Below are 24,618 nucleotides of genomic sequence, written 5' to 3'. Positions count from 1 at the left end.
GGAGAGGTCATGAACTAGTAAGAGTTTGGGAACATGGCCTGGAGGGTTCCTGCCCCTGCTGTGTGTCCATATCACTATTCTATTTATAACTGGCATTCACCTCCTCACCCTAACAGCTACACATGGAAACTACACAATAATCCAGGTCTAACAGAGGTACACATCCCTTTCCCCTACCTACTTCCTCCCTCAGATCTGGAATATTCTGGACTTGCAGCAATAGCTGAAAGAAGCTGACCAAACACATTGCCCGGAAACAAAGGCCCCCTTCCCTCCTAGTCTGCATCCAGGAGACACCCTATCTGACCCATCTCAGCCTCCCACCAGCCCCGGCCCCTCCCCAAGCACGAAATGGCAAGGAGAAGACCCCTCCGCCGCCACCACAAATATTTGTCAGGGTGATTCGGTGAGGTTCAGCACTGAAAGCCATTTCTTACTCAGAAAATCATTTATCATGGACAGTCTGTCGAAAACAATCTCCTTTCAAACCCTTCCCAGGGAAAAAAGAACTGACAACTGGCACTAAGTAATCTACAACACGGCCACTGGGACTCATTTATCTTTCCCTTACCCAGCCCAGGACTGGATGCTTTCAGGAGAGAAGACAAATAAATCATATCGACTCTGAGGAAACCTGTTCACCCCACAAAAAGGGGCTCCAGGTGAAAGAAGGAGCTCTCAGGACAGACAGCCAGGAACTCCCGGGTGTGTCACTGGAGATTCTCTGTGGTCTCCGTTTTACTAAGCCCATGGCCAAAAACGATAACTTTGGTATTCCAAGAGAGAGATGCACCTTCCCCGTTACAAAATAGGCCCTTTGTGTACTTCCAATTCATCTTCAAAGCCAGAATTCTCCTTCTTCAGGAGTAATGAAGGAAAAGGCTTATTGCTTTTTTATATAATCCAAGTTCCCTTTTGCCTGAAGCAGCATTTCCTGTGCCAGACCATAGCATGGAGTTTACGGCATATTAGATAATTATTCTGTGCATGCCGTTTCCACTGACGTCAACAGCCTGGAAAGAGCCAGAATACCAAGCGATTTGAGGTCCATGGAGAAAAGCAGAAGACAGAAAAATTTCCCTGTGAAGATCCAGGCAATTTTTTTGCAATTAGTTACAGATAGGAAAAGCGATCAATCAACTTCCCTTATTGAGTGTCTGACTAAACCCAGGTTCTGGTTCAGAGGTTCACCAGACCCCAGAAGATGCCTGTGAACTTCCAAGTTCTATCATTCTAAAGCTCTGGACTGTCAGTGACTTGGAAGGTACTGCCGAATGCAAATTATGGCATAAATGCTGTACTTCCTGGGATCCAAATTAAAACAAAACCACCTTCGGAGATGGTTGGTTCCTTCCAGTTCCCAGAAAGATTTACATTACTTCATGATTATAACAATTCTGAGTCTGAAATAAATCACTAGCAGTGGTACCTGTGTTGTTTTAGTATCAAATTGTCCCCAAATGGCTTTCATTTTGCTGTCACTACTGGGTCTGAAATCCTGACTTTGGAAGAAATAATACGTGATTTTGCCCAAGAAAAATATAGGGATTAAAGTGAAAGGTATGGATTCGAGTGCTCCTTCTGCCTCCCCCTCACTGCTACCTCAAGTAAGTCACTTTCAATGCCCTGAGCACTGGTTTTCCGCCCGTTCAATGGGAATGGCACAGGTCCATACCTTATTGCCTGTTGGGAGGATTCAGTGAAGGGGCTTAGCACAATGCCTGTCACAGAGTAAGCATTTAATTCTCAAATTTTTATTAAACTTTCAGCCAGAGGTGAATTAGGGAGTGGCCCAACTGGGCAGTTTCCTGGGTGACAATCTCTATGCTACTCAAGAGATCACTAGAAAAATAACAAGATGGAAAAATGGGATTTTCAGGGAGAGCAGTTATTATACGTGAGCAGGAAGAATATTTGGAAAAGCCACTTGAGAGGAGATGAGACTCTGCACGGACACAGTTGGAGGCCAGAGGGTCTCTGAACTGCTCAGGCAGCTGCCCAGGGCCTCTGAGGAAACTCTAACATCATTTTCTCCCTCCTCTTCTTTATCTTCACCCACACAAAGCTCAGTCTCTCTACTAAGTATCTAATAAATATGTAAAGAACACTGATTTGAAGGGATACAAAATTATTAGCCTGCTGAGGTGTCTCCTTGGACCACCATTCCCTGAGCTAAGTGGGCATTGGGCCCAAACACTTGCTGCTTTTCTGATTCTCTCTCATTGTTTAACCACTTCTAGGGATCAGAAATTACAGCTCAGGCTACTTGTAGTCACAGAGTGACCCCTCATGAGTCACTTCCCATGGGACCAGTCCAAAACCCTCATTATCACTGGGGCCAAACCTCAAGGGAGGAGTGACCCTCGGTGCTCATTCTGGGAGGACCTACAGCGCTGGAGGCCAAGAGAAGAACAGTCCATCATGAAAACTGCACCACCGGGACTTACCAGTGGGTATTATTTGGGAGACACAGCTGAGTTTTGAGCATAGGGATTATATTACATCCTAAGTCATTAAATAGCTGTTGATGGCTCCAAAGTTAATGAGGCCATTTGTGACCAACAGTTACTCATTTTTTAAAAATAATAAGCAGGCCATATTATGGAAGGAACACAGAGATCAATAACCACCCCTGTTAACCAAGTCTATCCTCAAACACGGACAAAATAGAGAGTAAATAAAGGGTCATTCACCTGAGGAATCTCAACATCAAGAGTTAGCCCACTTTATCGCCCTGATTTTGTCCCCAAGATTCACCTCCTTTGCCCCCATCAACTGGTATACACATAGAAAACAAAACCTTAAAACTTTACTATTAATGTCATCAAGGATAACTGGGTAGGCCATTCGCTGCAAAGAAAACATTCTATGATAAGGTCCAATAGCAACAATAGTAAGAAGAAGAATTTGAAAGCAGATTGTTTAAACCCACCGCTTCTACTCTACCTGTATTGATCATTGAGAAGGAAGAGCATTTATTCAGCCTACCTGCCCTTCAGGTATGTGCTGGGAAGTCACTCATCCCTCATCCCAGGGTTAAGGCAGGTGGTATCATGGTCGTTGTACAGACAAAAGACACACAGGGATTATAAATTGCCTAAGGTTATATTCCTAGAAAGATGCAGATCTAGACCCGAATCCCAAATCTGTCTGAGTCCAAAGTCTGTGGGAAACAATTTGATCAGTCCTCAAAAAGTTAAACATAGAGTAATCAGATGACCCAGCAATTCTAAGAACTGAAATAGGAATTCAAACAAATTCTTGGGCAGACATGTTCATAGCAGCATGATTCAAAATAACCAAAAAAGTATAAACAACCCAAATGCACATCAACTGATGAATGGATAAACAAAATGTGACAAATCCATACAATGGAATACTATTCAGTCATAAAAAGGAAGGACATACATGCAACATGGATGAATCTTGAATACATAATGCTCCGGGAAAGAAGCCAGACATAGATGAATGCTTCCACTTAAATGAAACATCCAGAAAACATAAACCCATAGCAACAGAATGCAGACAAGTTGCCAGGGGCAGGAGGTCACTGCTTATGGGTATGAGGTTTCTTTTGCAGGTGGTGTAAGTGTCTTAAAACTAGAAAGAGGTAATGGTTGCCCTAATCAGGTGACTATATTAAATATTAAATATTAAATATATATTAAATACCACTGAATTGTACACTTTAATATGACTAATGGTTAATTGTATACTGTGTGAATTTCACCTCAATTTGAGAAAACAACCAAGACTGGTAAAACTAAGGCACCTATGTGGCTCAGTCAGTTAAGCATGTGCCTTCAGCTCAGGTCATAATCTCAGGGTCCAGGGACTGAACCCCATATCAAGATCCTTGCTCAGTGGGGAGCCTGCTTTCCCTATGCCTGCCACTCTCTCTGCTTATGCTCATTCTCTCTCTCTCTCTCTTTCTCTCTGACAAATAAATAAATAATTTTTTTTTTTTAAAAAGAGCGGTAAAATATAGATGATTTCACAAGTTCTCTAATTTGACTCTATCCTCTGTGGATGAGGAAAATGAACCAGTGGGTCTGTCTAACTGAGAGTTAATACAGGAAAAAGCAAAGTTCTTTTGGTGCCGTTGGGATTAGAAGTAAGCCCTCTGTCAATTAATTTTAGGGGGCTGGACATCCCAACTCCTGAGGAGCCCTGGAAGAAGAGGGAAAAAATATCGAGGGAAATATATCTTCCTCAAGCATAACTGAGTGCATAGCAACTCCTGCCTGTCTGGCTCAAGGCTAAGGTTCTGGGGACGTCTTCCTCCAACCCTCCATCCACCCAGGGAAAATGCCTTCTGTTTCTACGAGAACATGAGCCATGGAGGGCTCACCATCATGGAAAACCTTGGCTCCCCACAACAGTGCCATGCACCCGCTCAGGAGGAATCCGTTCCATTTACTTCTGCTTGAGGTGAAGCGAATAATCTCAATTAACAATGTGATTACTTCTTTAATTTCCAGAGCTCGTTCATTACTGAAGCCATGCTGTCTCCAGAGAAGGACCTTAAGTAACAAGGATTTTAACACGCCTGTACTGACAATTTACTTAGCCTGGGCTTCAGCTGGGACCAGGTGACTGAAGCAATCATGGTTATTTTATCCATTATTTTGCTAACATTCTCAAAATCCTATAATACCCACAGCCCTGAAATGACATTTTCCTCTCCTTCACTATTTGTACATGTGATAGGGAGAAAATTATGCTTGATGGACATGTTTAAGATACATAAATTCTTGAATAGATTCTTTCCTATTTGCTCTGATCACAGATCTCTTTCCACTGAACAAATTCAGCATCGGCATGAGAAGCGATGAGGCTGGGGGTTCATTCTCTCTCCCTGGCGTGGCTTTCCAAAGCGTGTGGCTTTTATGTTCTTTCTTTGCATGCCCGAGACGGCATGTAAAAATGTGGTGAGTGTGTGTGCATACGCATATGCACTCTGTTAAAAGCTACAATGAAATTGATAATGATGGCACACGGCTCTCCAAAGAGTTTGTAGGGTTTAGGTACCCTCTCAACATTTCTGTAGCTTGTAACTAAACCTCAAGTCTTCTAGGAGGAAAAATACCAGTTATTAAGTCAACAGCCTAGAAGTCACTCTTCATTTTTTTCCCTTTTCAACTGAACGGCTCTGTCTGTCTCTGATACCTCCAGTGTGCACTCACCCCCTCTACTGCCTCCCTCCCAGCCCAAGGTGTCATGCTCTCAAACGGGACTAATGAAACAGCCTCTGAAATGCTTCCTTCCTTTAATCCTGTGCCCCATACCCAGTTCTCCACATCACGTCAGAATGACTTCTTCTGTGGGCAACAGCTTTATTGACCTATGATTCATACACCATGCAATTCGCCTCCCTGAACGATCCAATTCAATAGTATTTGGTATATTCGCAACGTTGTGTGGCCATCACCAAAGGAAACTTGAGAATATTTTGGTCACCTTAGGAAGAAAGCCTGTACCTTTTAGCCACCCATCCTCCATCTTTGCACTCATGCAAGCTGAAGCAAGCACTCCTCTATTCTCTGTCCCTCTGTATTGCCAGTTCCGGACATTTCATATAAATGGAGCCATACAATATGTAGTCTTTTGTGACTGGCTTCTTTCACTCAGCATAACATTTTCATGGTTCATCCATGGTGCAGCCATGTATCAGGACGTGGTTCCTTTTTAAGGCCAAATAAGATTCCATCACGTGGTTAAACCACATGCTCTTGATGCGTTGTCCACTGACAACCTAAGGTTGTTGCCATTTCTTGGCTGTTATGATTAATGATGTCATGAACATGTGTGTCCACGTTTTCATTAGTGTTGGGTACAGTTCAAGAAGTGGAATAGCTGTGTCTTTCGGGAACTCTATGATGAACTTTTTGAAGAATTGTCAGGTTGCCTTCCAAAGCTACTGCACCAGTTTACATTCCCACCAGCAAAGCACAGGTTTGCAGTTGGTTGACTTTCTCACACGTACCAACACTTGTTATGAGCTGCCTTCTTGAGGATAGCCATAGGAGTGAGTGTGAGGTGGTATTTCATTCTGCTTTTAATTTATACTTTCCTAATGATGACTGTGTTGATGAATATCCAACCTTTGCTCATTTTTTAAATTGGATTGTATTTTTATTACTGTGTTTAGAAGTTTTTTTAATATATATTCCACATACAAGTTTCTTGTGAGATATATGATACATAAATAAATATTTTCTCCCATTCTGTAGGCTGTCTTTTCAATTCTTAGTAGTGTCCTTGGAAACCCAAAGTTTTTGACTTTGATGAGGTCTAATTTGTGGATTTTTTTTTCTTTTGTTGCTTAGGCTTTTGGTATCATATCTAAGAACTAATTGCCAAATCCAGTGTCACAAAAGTTTACCCCTATGTTTTCTCCTTAAAGTTTAATAGTTTCAGCTCTTACATTAAGCCTTTGACCCATTTTGAGTGAATTTTGCGTATGCTGTGAGGTGGGGGTCTAACTTCATTATTTTGCACACGGCTCATCCAGTTGTCATCCCAACACTGTCTTTTGAAAATGCTACTCTTTCCCCATTGAATGATACTGGCACCCTTATCAAAAATCAGTCAGCCATAGATGTATGGGTTTATATCTATACTTTCAATCCCATTCCATTAATCTATATGTCCACTATGGCTAAAGTATAAGTGACATTATTCATCTCAGTAAAACAGCTCAACCCCCAGTACAAGTCACTCTCTACTCCAAGGGCTTTTACCCAGTAGCACAGATTATCAGGAGGCCCTTGCATAATATTCAGGGATTCCATGACCTTAACCTCTATCTCAAATTTAGGCTGTTCTTTAATTATAAATGCAGGCAATAATTTAAGACAGTCTCAGTGACACTTCTGACTCGGTTAGCAATAAAAATCTCAGGTATTTATATGTAAGATTACAATTGATGCTTATGCCTCAAAATATCATTTACATTAATCCTACTTTAAAATTAAAGGGGCATTCTTAGAACTGTTGCACTTGATCTTGATAAGAATGTACAAAGAGAGAAGCACGTATACTCTATCATGAGTTCGATTTTTATATTCTAATAACTGTATCTTCATGTAACTGGTTTTCTTATCATCCATTGTTTTTATATTATGCATTTATAAATATTCTCAAAAGAGAGAAACACACTCCACTGGACTGACAAAGAAGTCCTCAGCACAAAAATGTTAAGAGACCCTGCTTTTCCCATTACCAGTTTTATTTTCTTCCCAGCACTCATCATCAACTGAAATTATCTTATGTATTCATTTGTCGATATGTTTATTATCTTTCTTCTTCCGCCACTACCGTTGGCAAGTGCCTAGTGCTTAAGATAGTGCCTGGCACGTAACAACCTTTCAACAAATATTTATTGAGTTAATTACCAAATCATGAGACATTTTCTAAACAAGAGCTAAACCGTTGGCTTAATAAAAATCAAAACGATTGGTACCAAGTTAGTGAGGTATAATTCACACTGAAAATAATTTCACAATCATAACATTGGGTTTAATAAATGCCAATATAGTCTATGTCCTGTACTAGATGCTTTATATGGAGTATTCATTTACTGTTCTCGGTACTAAGAAGCAGAAATTATTATGATCCACATTGGCAGATGTGGATAGTAAGTCTCAGAGAGGTTAATTTCTTCCCAAGGGAACACAGCTAGTAACTGACAGCATCAGATTTTGCAACCAGGTCTACCTGCCTCCAGACTATCCGTTTTTAACTGCAACAAAACACTTCTAGGGGAAAAAAGGTGGGGGGGAACTTCAGAGAAAAAGAGAAAGATTTTTTTATTGTTCAAATGAGAAAGCTGAGATCCTGTGAAATTAAGAAATATGCCCTGGGACATAGAGTTCAGCAGAGATTTCCAGTAAAATGTTCTTTCCGCTGTCCTGTTTACGCGCTACAGCAGGAAAACCCCTTAGCAAAACTATAGCTAGCAGAACTGGGTGCTAACAGATTGCCTGCATGAAAGGATGAATTTCTAAAAAGGTTGACTTTGCAAGCACAATTAATACTAGGAGCTATCAACTAAAGTCTGTTCTTTCTTTTCCTGGGGTCAGGCTTGCTTCTCCAAACATTAGGACTCGGCCTCATTCAGGACATTAAGCACTTCATTAAGCTGAAATCCAAGTTAATTTGATTGCACAATTACAAACTGTCCCTTGCTAGAGATGGTCTCATTTGTCAGGTGGCAAGGGGGCAGCATGGCCTGATGCATGCCGGATCTGCATTTTATCCCCAGCTTGGGGTCTTGGGTTTTCTGGTTTTGACCTCATCAAGCCTTACGGGGTTGGTCGAGGCGGGGGTGGGTGGGGGGAATTAAACTGGATCAGGGAGGCAGATGTTTTCCTTACCAAACCTGCCAGGAGGCCCCTGGAGGCCCATCCATGGGGTCTGCAAAGAAATAGGGCACAGGACTCCTGGTCACCTAGAAATGGCAGCAAATGGGCTCAGCCCCAAATCCTGCTGTGCCCTGGGCAAGCTCACTCACATGGGGACCATGCATCCAGGTGGCCCTTTCCCTGTCCCCTTGCGCAGCTTTACTTTACCAACTGCAGGCTCACCTGCTCAGCTATTAAGCTTGGGTGTACACAGGAATGGATAAATCACTATTTTCAACAGTGATTTCGCTAACATTACCAGACACTGGAAACACTCAACTCTGTGAATTAGCATTTCCCTCTCCTCTGCTACTCTTGCATATGATTGAAGGACCCACCCCAAATCCTCTCCAGGAAAGATCCCCCTCAGGCAGCAAAGTTCCCTCACTAGTAGAAACTACTAGTGAGAAACTACTAGAAACTACTAGTAGAACTACTAGAGTTCCTCTAGTAGAAAAATATTAACCTTGCCAGAGAGAAGTCTGGCCTTGGCCCTCTGCCTCTGCAATGCAATCTCCAAGTCTTTGGATGTCAGGCCTGATTAAAAGTCTTTGCTTGAGTGTCTCACATCAGCCAGGAAGTAAAAAAGCAATTGGCAGGATGGGGAGGAGTGGTTAACCACACCAGAAAGTCTAACAATGTAATATACGGTGGGGGCTTTGGGTCACATGGCTATTTGTCAACTTTCAAAAAAGACTGGAGACTGAGGTCAGTCTATGCTATGGACAGTCACCCAGGTTTGTATGTTGGAGCTCCCAAAAGAACTCTGACCACCTGGCTTGGTGAGCTACCCACACTGGCAATATTCTCTCTGTGTTGTCACATATGGATGCCGGAAAAGTTAACACTGAGTTAACTGAGTTAACAACGTTAACACCATGACTCCACAGGGAGAGAACAATGGAAGCTCCTGCTCTGGCACTTTGCTGGGTCTGCCCTATGTACCTCTTCCCTTGGCTGAGTTTAATCTGTGTCCTTTCCCTGAAGGAAACCGTCTTTGAGCATAAAAGCTTCTAATGAGTTTTGTGGTCCTTGGAATTATCAGAGCTGGGGGTGGTCTGGGGAACTCTTGGAACTTGATGCTGCTGGTAGTGGAGGGGATGGATGGTCTTATGGACTGTTCATCCTATGCTCTCCTTCCATATTATCTCATTTCCACCTGTGCCTGGACCCTGACTGCAGTTCGGAAAGCACACTCTCTTCTGGACTCAAAGCTAACACAGCTCACACAACATTTTCACAAGACGCATAGTAAGAAACAGATTTCAAGGCAAAAGCCTGTAGAAACACATACCTTTATATGGTATACACAGTGCCACGCATAGAACTGAGAAAAATTTTCACCCAATCACAATGACCTTCTGGAGCAGTATTTTCACCAAAGGCTATTCAATCTCATCCTTGAGAAGTTGCTCATTGTGACCCACTCTACAGCCTTCCCCAGACGCTAATGAGTCGAGAGCTGCAGCCTTAAGAAGCTCGGGTCCTGCGCACCACCTTGATAATGAACCACATCACTGCCTTGCAAATTCTTGTTTTGTTTCCTAATTTTAATGAGTTTACATCTTGTCTCTCTAAAGACCTGATAAAAAGCTTCAAAACAAACCTCAAAAGGACAACAGAAATATCTAAATTCGGGGGGCTGCGTTCACGCTGGGCACGGCACTCAGAGCCTTTTAGGGGCATGATCTGATGGTGTGCGCCCACGGCTGCCAGGTACATATTACCCCTGTCCCTCGTCACCATTTTCACCTCTTTCACACCAAAAAAGGCCTTACAGTTTGGAAAGCCTAAGTAGGTTGCCCAAGGACAAGGACTATGAAGTGGTAGAGCAGGGTAAGCCCGAGGATGGTCTGAGTCCGGATTCTGCTCCTAGCTCGTAGGCAGCGCTGGCCTTCCTTTCCATCCATTCTCATTCCAGGCCAGAGCCCTCCGGTGACCTCTTTGTCCCCCCATGGACAAGGCAGCAACAACACACATGAATGCACAGAACTGGCCAAGCAACTCGGGGTGGAAGTAGCTGGCAGACGTTTCCTCCAGCCGACACCCTTTTCAAGCAAGGGTTGCTGACCTTCTGCCCCTCCCCGAAGCTGCCAGGCCTGTCTTGGTTCCCCTCACTCCTTTCAAGGGAGTCTCCTTCTTCCGGAACACCAGTCACCCCTGACTGCTTCCCCATACCCGCACCAATTAAACTGTCACAGTTGGCTGGCTTGGAGACAGGTGCAGGCAGGAAGAAATTTGAAAGAAGCCGGGAACTTGGGAGAGATGGGGCTTCTCTCCGGAAGCTGCTCTTTGGTTTTTCTGTCACACCGGTCTACAGACGGGTCGGATGAGCCCACAGACGTCCCACAGGGACTCTGCAGCCACAGGTGAGAGACACAGCCTTCTGGAGAAGTGGCAGCCGCTTGTGTCTGTATGGGCATCCCAAACTCCATTTTCAAGATTTCAAATGCAGCGGGGGAAGGGGTATGACTGCTCAAGAGGAGAAAACACCCCACGGAGAGTCTCGTGATTAGACGTGTTTTATAGGCCAGGAAGGGAGGGTTCTCAATCTCTGTTGGATCGTTGGGTATGAGGACTGCCCTCTGTCTGGCACGTGGTCTTCATAGCAGAAGAAACAGCAGTGCTTGAGCAGATGAACCTACCCTGCAGAGCAAGAATCCTTAGCATGGGGTCCATGGACCAATTTTAGAGTCCCTTGCAACCAAAGTTCCTACAGTATTCATCAAATTTCCGAAGTGGTGCTTGACCCACAGGAGAACCATCACCATGGCACAAGGCAGTCACACATATTGCCTTCTCTAATTTTACTTGATGTAGGGACCAACATACTCATTCATTCCTCCTCTGAGCATATGCGCATGAGTGTAGACACGCAGTCACTGAATGCCCCATCTGTATCTGCTCTCCAGCCTCACCAAGTACCCAGCGATAGACTGCACGCCAAGGCACGGATAGGCAGTATGGCCACCTGGAGCGCACCTCCATTATCACTGCCGCTCTCTACAGACCTTGCCTTAGCCTTCCTGTTCATGCTTTTATGAAGAAGGCAAAATCCTTACTGGACTCCCCACCCTTCCTTCTGATGCTAGTGGAAAAGCATGTGCCAGCTAGAGCCATCTCACGACCTCCATGACCTTCATCGTTCTTTATATACGGTCCCTGAATTTCCCTCCAAGGCATCAAGATCGACTGTGTCTCAAACTGGGCCATGGGTTCATCTTTGGGCAAGAGGTAGGGGGAGCAGAGAGAGAGAGAGAGGTGAAAATACCAGCTCTCAAAGGAAGAGACAGGGGCTCTCTGGGCATAAAGAACATGGACTGAATATCTTTAAGAAGGACAAGTGCCTTATAGTAGATCCCAACATCTAATGGCCCTGGAGTCCTACCTACATTTTCTTCCTGAGAGTACCGTGATAAGTAAAAGGCAGTATGAGTATTTTCCATTTGGAAACCAGACTGATGAAGCAGTTCTACTGGAGTCAGGATATCATAATGGAATGGCCATCATTTTTGTAGCTCTGAAAATATCTGAGCTTTATAATCAGAGTCTAACAAAGCTACCTTAACATTAGCTGCAAGTTTCCCTGTAAAAAGTAAAAGATAAGGGGATGAAGCTGTAGCTCAGACTTGGGACCAGAGGTAGGAAGAAAGATCCAGAAATGCTTCTGATTTCATTTTTGAAGGGGCCATAGCATTAGAATTTCATCAGTAAATGTTGAACTGAATGCTAAGCAAATTGCAAAGTTTAAGGTTAATAAAAAAGTACAGCCAAGGGGTGCCTGGGTGGCTCAGTCAGTTAAGCGTCTGCCTTTGGTTCAAGTCAGATCCCAGGGTCCTGGGATGGAGTCCCACAATGGGCTCCCTGCTCAACGGAGAGTCTGCTTTCTGCTTCTATGTCTCCTACCCCTCTCCCCTGCTCTCATGCGCGCTCTCTCTCTCTCTCTCTAGCTTGCTTTCTGAGATAAATAAATAAAATCTTTATAAAAAATATAGCCAAGATTTATCTATGTTAACTCACTCATTAACTATACCCACATAGGCTAGAAATTGAACCAAATTTCATATAATGTGTCCATTTAGACAAGTAAGTCGGAAGATACTCTCCAATACTTATCAATTACAAACGTATAGTATAATCAACTCTGCCTTGGTCACATTAATACACCAGCAGACCAGATAGATTTGGGCCTCTTTTCTTATAAAGAACCTGACAATTTAAGGGGGTTATGTTCACTTCCATTTATGTCCTGGAAAATACACTCTTGTGACTTAGCAACCATGTTTAAAAAGCTCTTGCAGTTCTTAAACAAACAGAGTGTATGTTTATGAGGTCCTAACGACGTTATTTTCAGGGATGACGTTGAGTTCATGATATGTAGCTTTAGGGATTTACAGTAAGTTGTGGGTGATTTATTGCTGTGACATACAGTATCTGCCTAGAGAGGAGTGGACACTTACCTAAGCAGCATTTGCAAGTGCGTTAGATGGAAACAAGCCAGAGCACCTGGAGACCGTGGGCTCCTTACTTCAGAGAGGGAAGGGGCCCTTTCCAGGGAATGGAGAATCAAGAGTTAAGAAGGTTTTTTGGCACTCAGAGAGCAGAGCTAATTCAAGACCAGAAAGAGAGACAGTTTAGAATAAAGATTGAAGACGGGAGGCCCAAATCTGGCCTGCAGAAGTGTTTTGTTTGGCCTGCAGAGTACTTTCAAAGATCTGGAGCCGTGGGCAGTATTTTAAAACTGGAGATTCCACATAAAGCCTGGTTTCCTCTCCTCTCTCTGAAACGCAGAAAGATCAGACCCCACGAGCCTCTGTTCTGCTCAGGGACAATCAGCTGGAGTTGGGAAGCCACCTTGGGATAGAGGACTGAGCTCTCACTGCAGCTCAGTCCCCACCAGATCCTCCCACTTTCCTAACATCGGCCTGCCCCCCATCTCCTGGAGCCTACCAAACCTTGCTGGAGGGAGTGGTATTTTTCACTGTAGTGGTCTGAGCAAACAGATCCCCTAAACTGGCAAGGCTCATTTTCAGACAGAAGGATGGACAAAGCACATGTTTTTCTCTAAAACTCATCAGAAGATTATTAGGTTTTCTGAAGGAAAAAAAAAAATTTGGACCTATCAACAGGTGACATTTTTTGCTTAAGGTTGGGGTGCTAAAAGTTCCTATTTCCCAAAGCCGAGTCAAAAGACATGGTTCGAAATGGAATGTTTATTTTTAATTTCCTCATCTGAAACAATTAGGTGACACTGAGAGGGATAGGATATTAGGCCTCCGTCTCCGGGCTTGTTTTGTTATCTGTGAAAATTTCCAGATGGATAGGGCTGACAGAAAAGGAGGAACCAGAGCCAACTTTCCATCAGGCACAGCAGACACAGTGCCTACAACCCACCAGATTTCCAGTGACCTATAATAATGCCTTAATTTTCATTTTTCTAAAATCAGAAGAAAAAATAAATATAATAATAATGAATACATGATACTAAATCCAGCCTGGATTATGTTCATCTTTATAGGAATGCAGTCACAAAATGTAACTTTCAATATTCTGTACAGAGAAAGGGACCCAAGAAGGCACAAGCACCTACACCCATGAAGAGCATCATGTGACCCACCCCCCACCCCACCCCCGCCCAAGGCAAACCCTGGTCTCCAAATGTGGCTCGACCATCTCGTCAGTAGCACCCCCTCCCTCGGACATAACATTCCTCCCACCACATCCCGGGATGCTCAGAACCTGGCAAGTTCATAGACAATGCCCCTGAATGGCGTATTCCACCTTGACCTTGGTTTCAGAAAGGTGGAGTGGATGTCATCCAGTCAGTCACTTCTGGAAATTTCCAGAGAGACGTTTCCAAAGATTTCCATCATGTGGTACTGGAGAACAGGTCTTATGGCCATGAGGGATGATTTCTTATCTGGTTCTGTGATGCTACCCCTTGAAACACTCTCAATTCTTTAACCCCATGGCTCATAGCAAGGCAAGGCTTTGCTGGGTTCTGCACACACTGAAAATAAAAGTCAGAGGACATAGCACAGGCCATAATGAGAGGCCCCCCGTGGATCCCTAGAATCAAGAGGAGATGGAGTTTTCTACCTCCTCAACACAAAACCTCCCGAGAGCCAAACCATTCCCAAGACCCAGCTGTCTCCTCGGCTTCTCTACTTTCAGTCCCTCTGTAGTGCTCATGTTAGAGAGTGAAGATAGACTGCCTAGTGAAATCTCACTGTTGTCTTGCTTTGTTACCTCATTCTTCCTATCTTTATCTTTTTCCTGTATTTATGCCCTTTCACCTTCTATCTCTTATATGATGGCTAGACTTTCTGACCCTTATAAAAATATATATAATTTAAAAGTCCTAATGAAAAAGATCTAGACTGAGGCATAGTATTCTCAATCCTCCATACCTAGCAAATGTCTTACACACAGTTCATACTTAATAGGGATCTCTTACCTGACTGATACCTTTAAGGGCATGGGTTCATGGCTCTCAGCTCTAGGCAGCTCTAGGTCCGCCCCTGGCCAGCTGGGTGTCCTTGAGCAGGTCACTGAGGGTGCTGAGGCCCAGGGAATGGTGGCACCAAGAGGAATCTGAAGTTTCTTTTGTAATCTCTGTTCTTATTTTTTTTTCTTAATTTTTTATTTTTTATAAACATATATTTTTATCCCCAGGGGTACAAGTCTGTGAATCGCCAGGTTTACACACTTCACAGCACTCACCAAAGCACATACCCTCCCCAAAGTCCATAACCCCAACCCCCTTCTCCCAAACCCCCTCCCCCCAGCAACCCTCAGTTTGTTTTGTGAGATTAAGAGTCACTTATGGTTTGTCTCCCTCCCAATCCCATCTTGTTTCATTGATTCTTCTCCTACCCACTTAAGCCCCCATGTTGCATCACCACTTCCTCATATCAGGGAGATCATATGATAGTTGTCTTTCTCTGGTTGACTTATTTCGCTAAGCATGATACGCTCTAGTTCCATCCATGTTGTCGCAAATGGCAAGATTTCATTTCTTTTGATGGCTGCATATTATTCCATTGTGTATATATACCACATCTTCTTTATCCATTCATCTGTTGATGGACATCTAGGTTCTTTCCATAGTTTGGCTATTGTGGACATTGCTGCTATAAACATTCAGGTCCACATGCCCCTTTGGATCACTACGTTTGTATCTTTAGGGTAAATACCCAGTAGTGCGATTGCTAGGTCATAGGGCAGTTCTATTTTCAACATTTTGAGGAACCTCCATGCTGTTTTCCAGAGTGGTTGTACCAGCTTGCATTCCCACCAACAGGGTAGGAGGGTTCCCCTTTCTCCGCATCCTTGCCAGCATCTGTCATTTCCTGACTTGTTGATTTTAGCCATTCTGACTGGTGTGAGGTGATATCTCATTGTGGTTTTGATTTGTATTTCCCTGATGCTGAGTGATATGGAGCACTTTTTCATGTGTTTGTTGGCCATCTGGATGTCTTCTTTGCAGAAATGTCTGTTCATGTCCTCTGCCCATTTCTTGATTGGATTATTTGTTCTTTGGGTGTTGAGTTTGCTAAGTTCTTTATAGATTTTGGACACTAGTCCTTTATCTGATATGTCGTTTCCAAATAATTCTCCCATTCTGTCAGTTGTCTTTTGATTTTGTTAACTGTTTCCTTTGCTGTACAAAAGCTTTTGATCTTGATGAAATCCCAATAGTTCATTTTTGCCCTTGCTTCCCTTGCCTTTGGCGATGTTCCTAGAAATCCCTGTTATGATGAGACTTGTGGCCAGACCTCCCATTCTAGGTTTTCCCATCAATCTAGAGTTGGGACAGTATTGTCCCTTATAGATACACACGCACAGACGCACATACACTCCTTTCTCCCAAATTCTATGAATAGTGACATGTGCATCAGAAAGTCCCAAGGGCATCTTTGCTGCAAGAAATTCCATTTTTAAGCCACAAATGACTCGTCATTGACCAGAGTGTCCCCAACACTACCATTTGTCAGTGCGTCAGGAAGAAGGACAGGGGGAATAAAAACAGAGAGAGAGGTCACATCTCCATTCTCATCTGCAGCCCGTAAGACCTATCATAAAGTTGTAACAGACTGTACCAAACCTCAGCACAAGCATGGCGGTGGTATAAGCATGAGCTTTGTCCTTGGGTTTGGATTAAACCGTTCTGAGTGCTAACCTTTCTCTCCAGATGGCTCCCACCCTGATCCCTTGGCGGTCCTGAAGGCATATCTGACTATGACCTTAGGTAGAGGACCAGGGAGAAAATCCAGCCCTCGAGCATTATAAATACACGCTCACAGCAGAAGACATAAACAACTAACTGAATCTTCAAAGGAATGCATTTTCTTCATTTTCCCTAAAACAGTCCTTCTGTTACAAGAGCCAAAAGGGCTGAAACAGTGTCAGATAATCCAAAGTTCTCTTCTGAAATTCTGGACAGTGGTGAGAGTTGAAGAAATAATTCATTCTAATTTTGGAGAGGAGAGTAAATATGCATTTATAGACGTAGTTATCAGATAGTGTTTTCATAGGGAAACAAATGAGCCATTGGGCAAAATGTCCTCAAAAGTCATGCATAACAAATTCCAGGAAAAAAAAAATTCCAAACAAGCCAAACCAAAGCACTCAGCCTTGCTAACCTTCCACAACACAGCTGAGCTCTTACCTCCCCTCCGAAATAGTACGGAAGGGGAAAAAAAAAAAAAAAGGATCATAAATCAAGGAATTTCAGAGCCTCTTGCCCAGGGGGATGAGGCAAATGAATCCCAAGTGCTCACCTGGCATTATCTTTGTTCTGTTCCATGGCCCTAAATTTGCCCCCATGATGACAGCCTGAGACTTCAAAATGGGCGTAAAAATCACTATTTGTTTTGCTAGTCCATGGGTAATATTTGCCATCACATCTTTGTTCACTTTATATTTGGTAGAATGAACCCAAGGGATCAGGAAGAAACGGGAGAGATCTGTGCTGGCTCTAGGTCTGCCCCTGGCCAGCTGGGTGTCCTTGAGCGGGTCACTGAGGGTGGTGAGGCCCAGGGAACAGAGGCACCAAGAGGACTCTGAAGTCTCTTCAAGCTCAGACATATCATTCTCTCAGGTTATCTTTTGTAGCAAATCTGGAAGGTCTAGCTCTGTCTTCCCTCCCACTCCTAACATAGTCCCTGAGCTTTTCCAAGGAAATGCTAAAGAGGAGCAGGTCTGGATGCTTCTGGACACGGTCACAAGTGGTAGCTCTGTATCACCTGTGCAATGAGAAATGAGGCATGCAGCTGAGACCACCTCACCCAGAGGGAAGGGAGAAGAACAAAGAGGAGCTACCCTCCGGCATATCCTCCATATCCTCCACCTGTCTCCTCTACCAGGTTTGTGCTCACCTGATTTAAAAAAAAATAAAAAAGAAAATGGCATTTTGGAAAGCCAGAAGAAGTAGCACAGCTGAGCTGGGGTTGCACCCGTGTCAGAGAATCTGGTGTTGCCATTAAAGGTTAAACTCTGCCAGGGGACAAGGACTTCCCATTGGGAGTTATTTACAGACTCTTTGCCCTGAGGGGGCCTCCCCTCCCCCACCCCTCCCAGGGCCCAGCTCCTCCACCATCTGACACTCCATTCTTTCAACAGCTGCAGGCTCTCCTGTTGTGCTCCCTTCACAGATGTGCAGTGCTGTTCTGAACATCCTGCCCTTGAACTTTCCCTACCCATAATTTTCCAAACCAAAGCCTGGCAATAAAAATGTCAGTGAGGGACAGAGAAAATTGGTGGGGGGAGTATGTAAAAAAGGAAGAAAAAAGAAAAAGAACAGGGAGATGCTTTGCACACACAGGGACTTGTGTTGACTTCCTCAACAGAGGTTCAGTGCACAGCAGGACTCCTCAACGAGGACCTCAAGGCAGAGAACGGCAGGGAGTTTCTCAGCACAGCACCTAGAAATGTCAAGTTCCATAAAGGAGCTGGGGACAGAGTGAGGTGGAGAGCTTTCTTGCCTATGCCGTGGGCTCTCCAGCTGTTCTTCCTGTGGGGGGGGGGGGGGAGGGCGTGCTCATGGGGAAAGTGAGAACAACCTTTGTAGTAATTTACAGATGACTTTGTGCTGTCGTGGAGGTGACAACGCGATCCTCGCAGCTCTGCCAGGTGTCCGCTACAAAGCTGGCACACAGAGGCACTGGGTCGACACCTGTGCGACGGCCAGTAAGAATAAGACTGGCTGGAGGAGATCGGGTATCCGACGGTGCTGCAAAGATCTCCACAGAAACATCTCTGGGAACAAATTCTCCTTGGGTGCATTGCTTTGATGGTACTAACTTTCTAGGAACACAATGCAAAACTACAACCAGTTAATGAAATCCTACAACTCTCTAGAGAGATAAAAGAACCTGTCTGATGGAGAAACGGGGACTCTCTCATTACCTGTTTTTGTGTGCCAAAATGACAGGCACCGAGGACAAGGTCAGTACCATGGGAGGAAGCGAAAGGTCTTTCTACTGGGAAAGAATCCCGTAAATGAGAGAAGCCCCTGAGAAACAATCAGCTTTCCTTGTTCTGTGCTAACTCGACCCTATTCCATCACCCAGTGCTGCCTCCCCACTGAGAGAAAAGAGAAGGGAGTCTCATTAAGCCATAATTTAGGAAGAAATGAATCCAGACCTAAACAGACACCAGACAGAACACATTCCACAGACATGTCCCACATGTCTCGTGTCCTAGGAAGGAAGCTTGCTAAGACTCCCGTAGGCACTGCTGACTTGCAGACTTGGTGACTCCAAAGGTAGAAATTGGAAAGATGGAGAACAAAAGAGAAAACAGGACAGACGAGTCAGGTACAGAGGCTAAGCTACTCCTTGTTCTTACAACTCCTGACTCAAGGCACGGACTCACTTCGAAGTCTGGAATCATACTTCGAGACCTGGAAGAGAGATGCCTTTAGACATGCTTGGTTCAAATCCAGACCCAATGACAGATGAGCTCTGTGGGTTGAAAAAAATGCTGCATCTTCAGCCTCCTCACCTGCCCAGCAGGAAGAGTAGTCACACCCACCCGATCAGATCGTTGGGAGAATTCAGTGAGGTCATGTGTGGTGTGTACCGTAATGCTTAGCACCATACCTCGCACAGGGAATGTCAGTTCTCCCGGCCTTTCTGAGGACAACTTCCAGGCTGGAGGACTAGAGCCCCTCCTATGAGAACACTCAGTGGGTAAGACTGCTGGGGGTTGGCCAGTTCTGCGAAGCCTCTGGGTATCCCCATCCTATCAACGGTACCAGTTTTATTTTCGGAGAGGATGAAAACAACCTGTCAATTTCTATTCCAATCTTCAAGATAATCTTCCTTAGCCATACCTAACCCTAAGCAATTTTACCGTGTGGAACATCTTCAGTGGTAGTACACTGAAGAGGTCTCAAATGAGCGAATGACTCCAAGATGAATGAGCCGATGAATACACACACAAAATGTTATATGAATGTTGGAGACCTGGGGAGGACCATTTTCACATCATAACACTGCCATTAGCCTGGAATCCAGCCCTTGGATGAGATGCTTTCCAAAATTTGTACTGTTCTTCCCTCCTCCTTCTAATGTCCATATCCCCAAAGCAGCATCGCTGATATGAGAAGCCAAGAGCAAAGACTGGTGAAACCAGCAGGCGCCCCCACTGTGTGCCAGCAATTTTGGAGCAGACAAAGTCATTAAGGAAAATTTTAACAATGCATAACCTTTCAGCTTTACTCGGCTAACAGCAGGTAGCTTGCCTTGCAGAGACATGAGCCTGCACTGAAGTCACCAGCAAGCAGGACTTGACCTTCATTTTCAGTATACGCGGTATTAAATATTCATAATCCACAGAACTGTAGCATGAGAAGTAGCTGAGCTTAAACATGAATCAAAGGAATAAATATCTCCCCACAGGTGAGTCATCTTTTCCAAGAATGCCCCTGGAAAAAAAATGCAAATACCCAGGGCCTGAAGCCTCTGTCTCTTCCAACTTTCTCTTGAAATTCTAGAAGCAGCAGGAACTGCTGCGTTATGCAACCCATGAATTCTGCACTCACACTGACATCGTTGGGTCTTTTTTTTTTTTTTTTTTTTCTTATCTATTAGAAAAGAATTACTGTTCCTATGTCAAAGAGAGGAAACAGACAGGGATGGGGCCAGCAATGGTGACATTATCACCCAGAGGGTGTCTGGGGCACTTTTGACTCGGTTGTACGATTTTTAAAAAATCTTTGCTTCACAGAGTATCAGAACATGTGGGAGGAAAGGGTCGGCGTAGAGATCAAGAGACATCAGAATTAGGAGCTGGAGCAGCGCAGGCCTTAACTTGGGCAGAACACCTTTAAAAAGAAATGAAAAAAGAAACCGTTCTTTGGGGCAGTGTCTGCCTTGTGTGGCTTCATTTAATATCTTTTGAGGGAGGGGATTGCTGTGTTTGGAGGGCTTAACGCTTCTCTGTGTCTGTAAGGAACTGACACTTGTGTCTATCCAAGAGTTGGTGGAACAACTCCCCCCTGCTTGGGTGTTTCTAGAGAGTCTACCACTGGGATGATGAAGCGTAATTTTAACACAGTTTAATGTAATTCTCTTTGGCTTTCAACTCCAGGAGCTCTGAGCACAATCTGTCCTAGCTAGACAGCAATCACTTGAAGCTGCAAGAGTGATTCTTCTGGGGCGATCCCTCTAGGAAAATTAAGACCCAAGGAAGGGCCCCTCGAATCCTTGAATGAAAAAGGACTGCCCAGCAACGGGAAAGGAAAGATGCATAGGCGAAGCTGTCTTTGGAAATGACTTACCCACTGCCTCTTCAGAGTACAGTAAGCTTGGAAAGGTTAACACGATCACAGAGCCCACCAATGATGACATTTAACTGAACTGCCTTCCCCACCTGCTGCCACACGGAAGGGGAATCACGAACCAGCCAGCCTACCAGCCCATTAGCACAACCAAATAGACCTGCCTGACGCTGAGCCATCAGGGCAGCCCCTCAGAGCCTCTTTCCTATATTAATCAGCCTTTATCTTGCTCTTCAAGGGGCTGGGTGCAGAGAGACTTCACACCTTGAACTTGTGCTGCTGGAGCATTCCCCACCATTGTGGGGGAGGCCAGCTGTGATTAAAATTCACTGACACAAGCCACCTCACAATGGTGTCTACCCAATTAGGCTCATGCAAAGGGAAAGCCTGTAGACTTATTTATTTGACTGATATATGTGAAGGGCGTAAATGCTAACAAAAATTGATCTGAAGAAGACTAGGTTTTTTGAGGGTGATAATATCGTGTAAGTTCCCAAGGGAAGTTTAAAGCTCTCTTTCCAAGACGCCCAGATGGCCAGCCAAACTACAAGTGTGTCTAATCGATGAGAGCTTTGAATGGAAAAATGGATTTTAAGAATCGACATTCAGCTTTCTTAGACATTTTTCGTTTGCATATTATATGTGGCTAGAATTTCATTTTCTCTTATTTACTCTGCTTGATTACAATGTCTCATAGGTTTGTTTCATTGTTGCTGTTGTTTTATTCCCGGGAATCTATGGACTTGCCATACAGGTTACTTCACAAATTCTACTTCTTCCCCTTACTTAATGTGCGCACTCTTCGCGGAGACTCCCCAGAAAGACGGAAGGCTCCTTGGTGTTGGCTCTGCTGATCAGGTCACCCAGAGGACAGAACCTTGGGAGATGGCTATAATCAAACACAGCAATGCAAATGGAAAGTAGAAGGGCTAACATCAATAAACATAAGGTCTTCTTATAAACCAGGGCTCGCTATGCCAAACCACACAGGTTGGTCACAGAGAAGAAAGACTAAGGCTAGGACAGACCTCAGGGAGAAGAGACACAGGCTTGGTTCTAAGATTATTGGCATTTTTGCTGAAAAAAAGAGGAGAATAGGACTGAATGTCCATCTTTGGAATACACTCTTTCCAAGTTCGTAAAAGAAGACAGAGCCAGACAGGGCTCCCGAGGCTGGCTTTCCCAAGACTTGGCAAAATCAGAACGAAATCCCAAGGACACTGGGGTGCTTCAGCGTATCCAGGGAAGGGGCTCTTGGCCTTGGGGAAGTCCATTCCTTTCCAACCTCTCACATGGAGCCGAGAACACCAGAATCTACTGAACCAAAGACTGCCTCTCAGTAGACACTGTAAAAAAGGACACAATTCAAATTCATCTAATAAGAGCATTTTATTTCTGAGAAATACAGAGGAGCTGAAAGGGTGGGGAAGGGAAAGAAGGCGGCGAGGCATCTCTCCGAACCGATCGCCATACTCACCCCCGTGTGAGGGTTTGCTCTGTCCGGGGCAGACACACGACATGCCCAAACCCATTTGCTGAGCCTGGCATGGAAGCGGACGGGGTCTGCACCCCCTGGCATGTGAGAACACGCCACTCCTGGCAAGAGAATGAGGAAAGAAGACAAGGGGCTTTAGAAGATCTTTGATTCAATTCAAATATGGTCCAGAAGCATTAAGATGAGATATTTAAAAGAGGCTTACCTTCCATGCCATACCAGTTGGGAGTCTTCCAGACTTAAACAGCTCTTCTCTTTCTTGACTGGGAAGAGCTGATGGAGGGCGCATGTAGAATCTTGTCTTCCGGAGGCTTTTGAAAGGACCCTCTCCCTGAGGCAGGGGAGAGCAGTCCAGCCTTGTGCATAGGGACGGGCTGAAGGACCTCTGAGATTCTCAGACTTGGCTGATTCCCAGAGGCGAGTGATTCAAGGGATGCTTTCTTTATTTTCCCTGACATGGCATTTTGGCCTCAGCACCCTCAGCACTGCACAAAATCCTTTGGCTGGTGACCAGATGCCGCTGAGAAATTCAGAATTTAGGCGTTCATGAAATGAACCACAGAAAAAGAGCACATAGCTCAGAATTCAGGCACACCGGGGTGTACGCCAACAAGGACACAAAGCAGGTTCCTGGAGTCAAACTCCAGTAGGCAGCCATACCACGGATAGAGTTCAAAGAGGTGAAACCACTCTAACAGTGGACAATGCTGGCCAAGAGTTCAAGTTCATGTCACACAGAAAGGCGCATCAGACCAGCTCAGCTCCAGTTTCCCAGATGCTGTCAGCCTCAAGCTTGCAACAGAACAGTTGGAACAGATGAGGTACCTCGGGGTGACACCTGCAGGAAGCAGGGCAGAGCTGGCTGCCACCTAGCAGCTCTGCTCCGTGACCTCTTTTGCCTCTGATAAAGTATTAAACTCTGTCACAAGACCCCACTGCAGGCTCACCCTAGGGTACCAGTTCATTCAACTGGCACCTCAGGGGTCTGCGTGAATGTCCGCTCTGGGAAATGCTAGATGGCCGTGGGCCTACACCTCTGGGAGTCATCATGAACTCCTCCATCCCATCCGTCACCTTCACAAGTCAAGAAGCACTAACAAGCAATGTTCCCACGGAATATTCTGCTTGATAGCAGCAAAGGACAGAACCACGCTTCCTAATCTGACCTCCAGTAAGATGACGGCATCAGGAATCCCTCATGAGAAGAGGCCCTTTCCACCCATAGCAAGAATGGCTCAGACCCTCGGTGGCTGGATATGTGTAACCCTCCTGATGGCTGAATACTCATACCAGAGCCCTCTTAGTCTCTTGATGTTGTTAGTGCAAATACTTCAACAGGAAATAGCTATCTGAAAATAAATAATACCCAGCAAAAAGGCTTACCCTCAGATACCACTCCCTCCCACTTGTGCCAACAGTGTCAAAGTAACCTTCCTCGTGAGAGCTTGTTTGCCCAGTCAGAAGACCAGCCCAGAGTAGCCCTGCCTTCCACGGACAGCCTTCCAAATTTCAGTGTTAAAGTAAATCCCTTGATCAATGCAGAGGCTCATGATTGTTTTAGCAAAGAGGGCAAGACAACGTATTTGAATACTCACTTTGACGAATCTATGAAGTATATTACAAGTGCACCAATGCTCAGAGCAAAGACTAAGACAACCTGCAAAAGAAGAGGAAAACGTCATCACTTAAGAGCCGACACCAGGAAGCTTCGTATTTCGTGTTTGGGGTTTTTTGGACACACGCGACAGCAGCTGGGAAGCAGGGTTCTGACTGCTTTCTGGGGCCCCCTTGGGAATCTCAGTCCCTGGAGGCCCCCACCGGACGCCCTGATGTGGCCTTCGCACCTTGCAGCGGGCAGCAACCTCAGTGCCGGCCAACAGGGGTCAGGGCAGACTCTTGGATCTATGGCTCTCATCCTGCCCTGTCCTCAA

General features: G+C 44.8%; 1 protein-coding gene across 17 annotated transcripts in view; it reads right to left on the bottom strand.

Annotated features, from left to right (window-relative positions):
* KCNMA1 (potassium calcium-activated channel subfamily M alpha 1) overlaps positions 1-24,618 on the bottom strand; it is a 730,798-nt gene that overhangs the window by 339,638 nt on the left and 366,542 nt on the right. For 16 of the 17 annotated variants that reach the window (XM_059169794.1, XM_059169808.1, XM_059169795.1 and 13 more), the window contains exon 3: positions 24,283-24,344. In XM_059169794.1, the coding sequence (XP_059025777.1) occupies positions 24,283-24,344 (62 nt within the window). Of the gene's footprint in view, positions 1-22,566; positions 23,019-24,282; positions 24,345-24,618 lie in introns of those variants that run through there. The other variant, XM_059169810.1, reaches the window with a different exon arrangement.

Source organism: Mustela lutreola, chromosome 4, assembly GCF_030435805.1.
Source record: "Mustela lutreola isolate mMusLut2 chromosome 4, mMusLut2.pri, whole genome shotgun sequence".
In the NCBI taxonomy this organism is placed as follows: Eukaryota; Metazoa; Chordata; class Mammalia; order Carnivora; family Mustelidae; genus Mustela; species Mustela lutreola.
The sequence above is the reverse complement of the archived record's forward strand: the minus strand, read 5'-3'. Positions and strand labels throughout refer to the sequence as shown.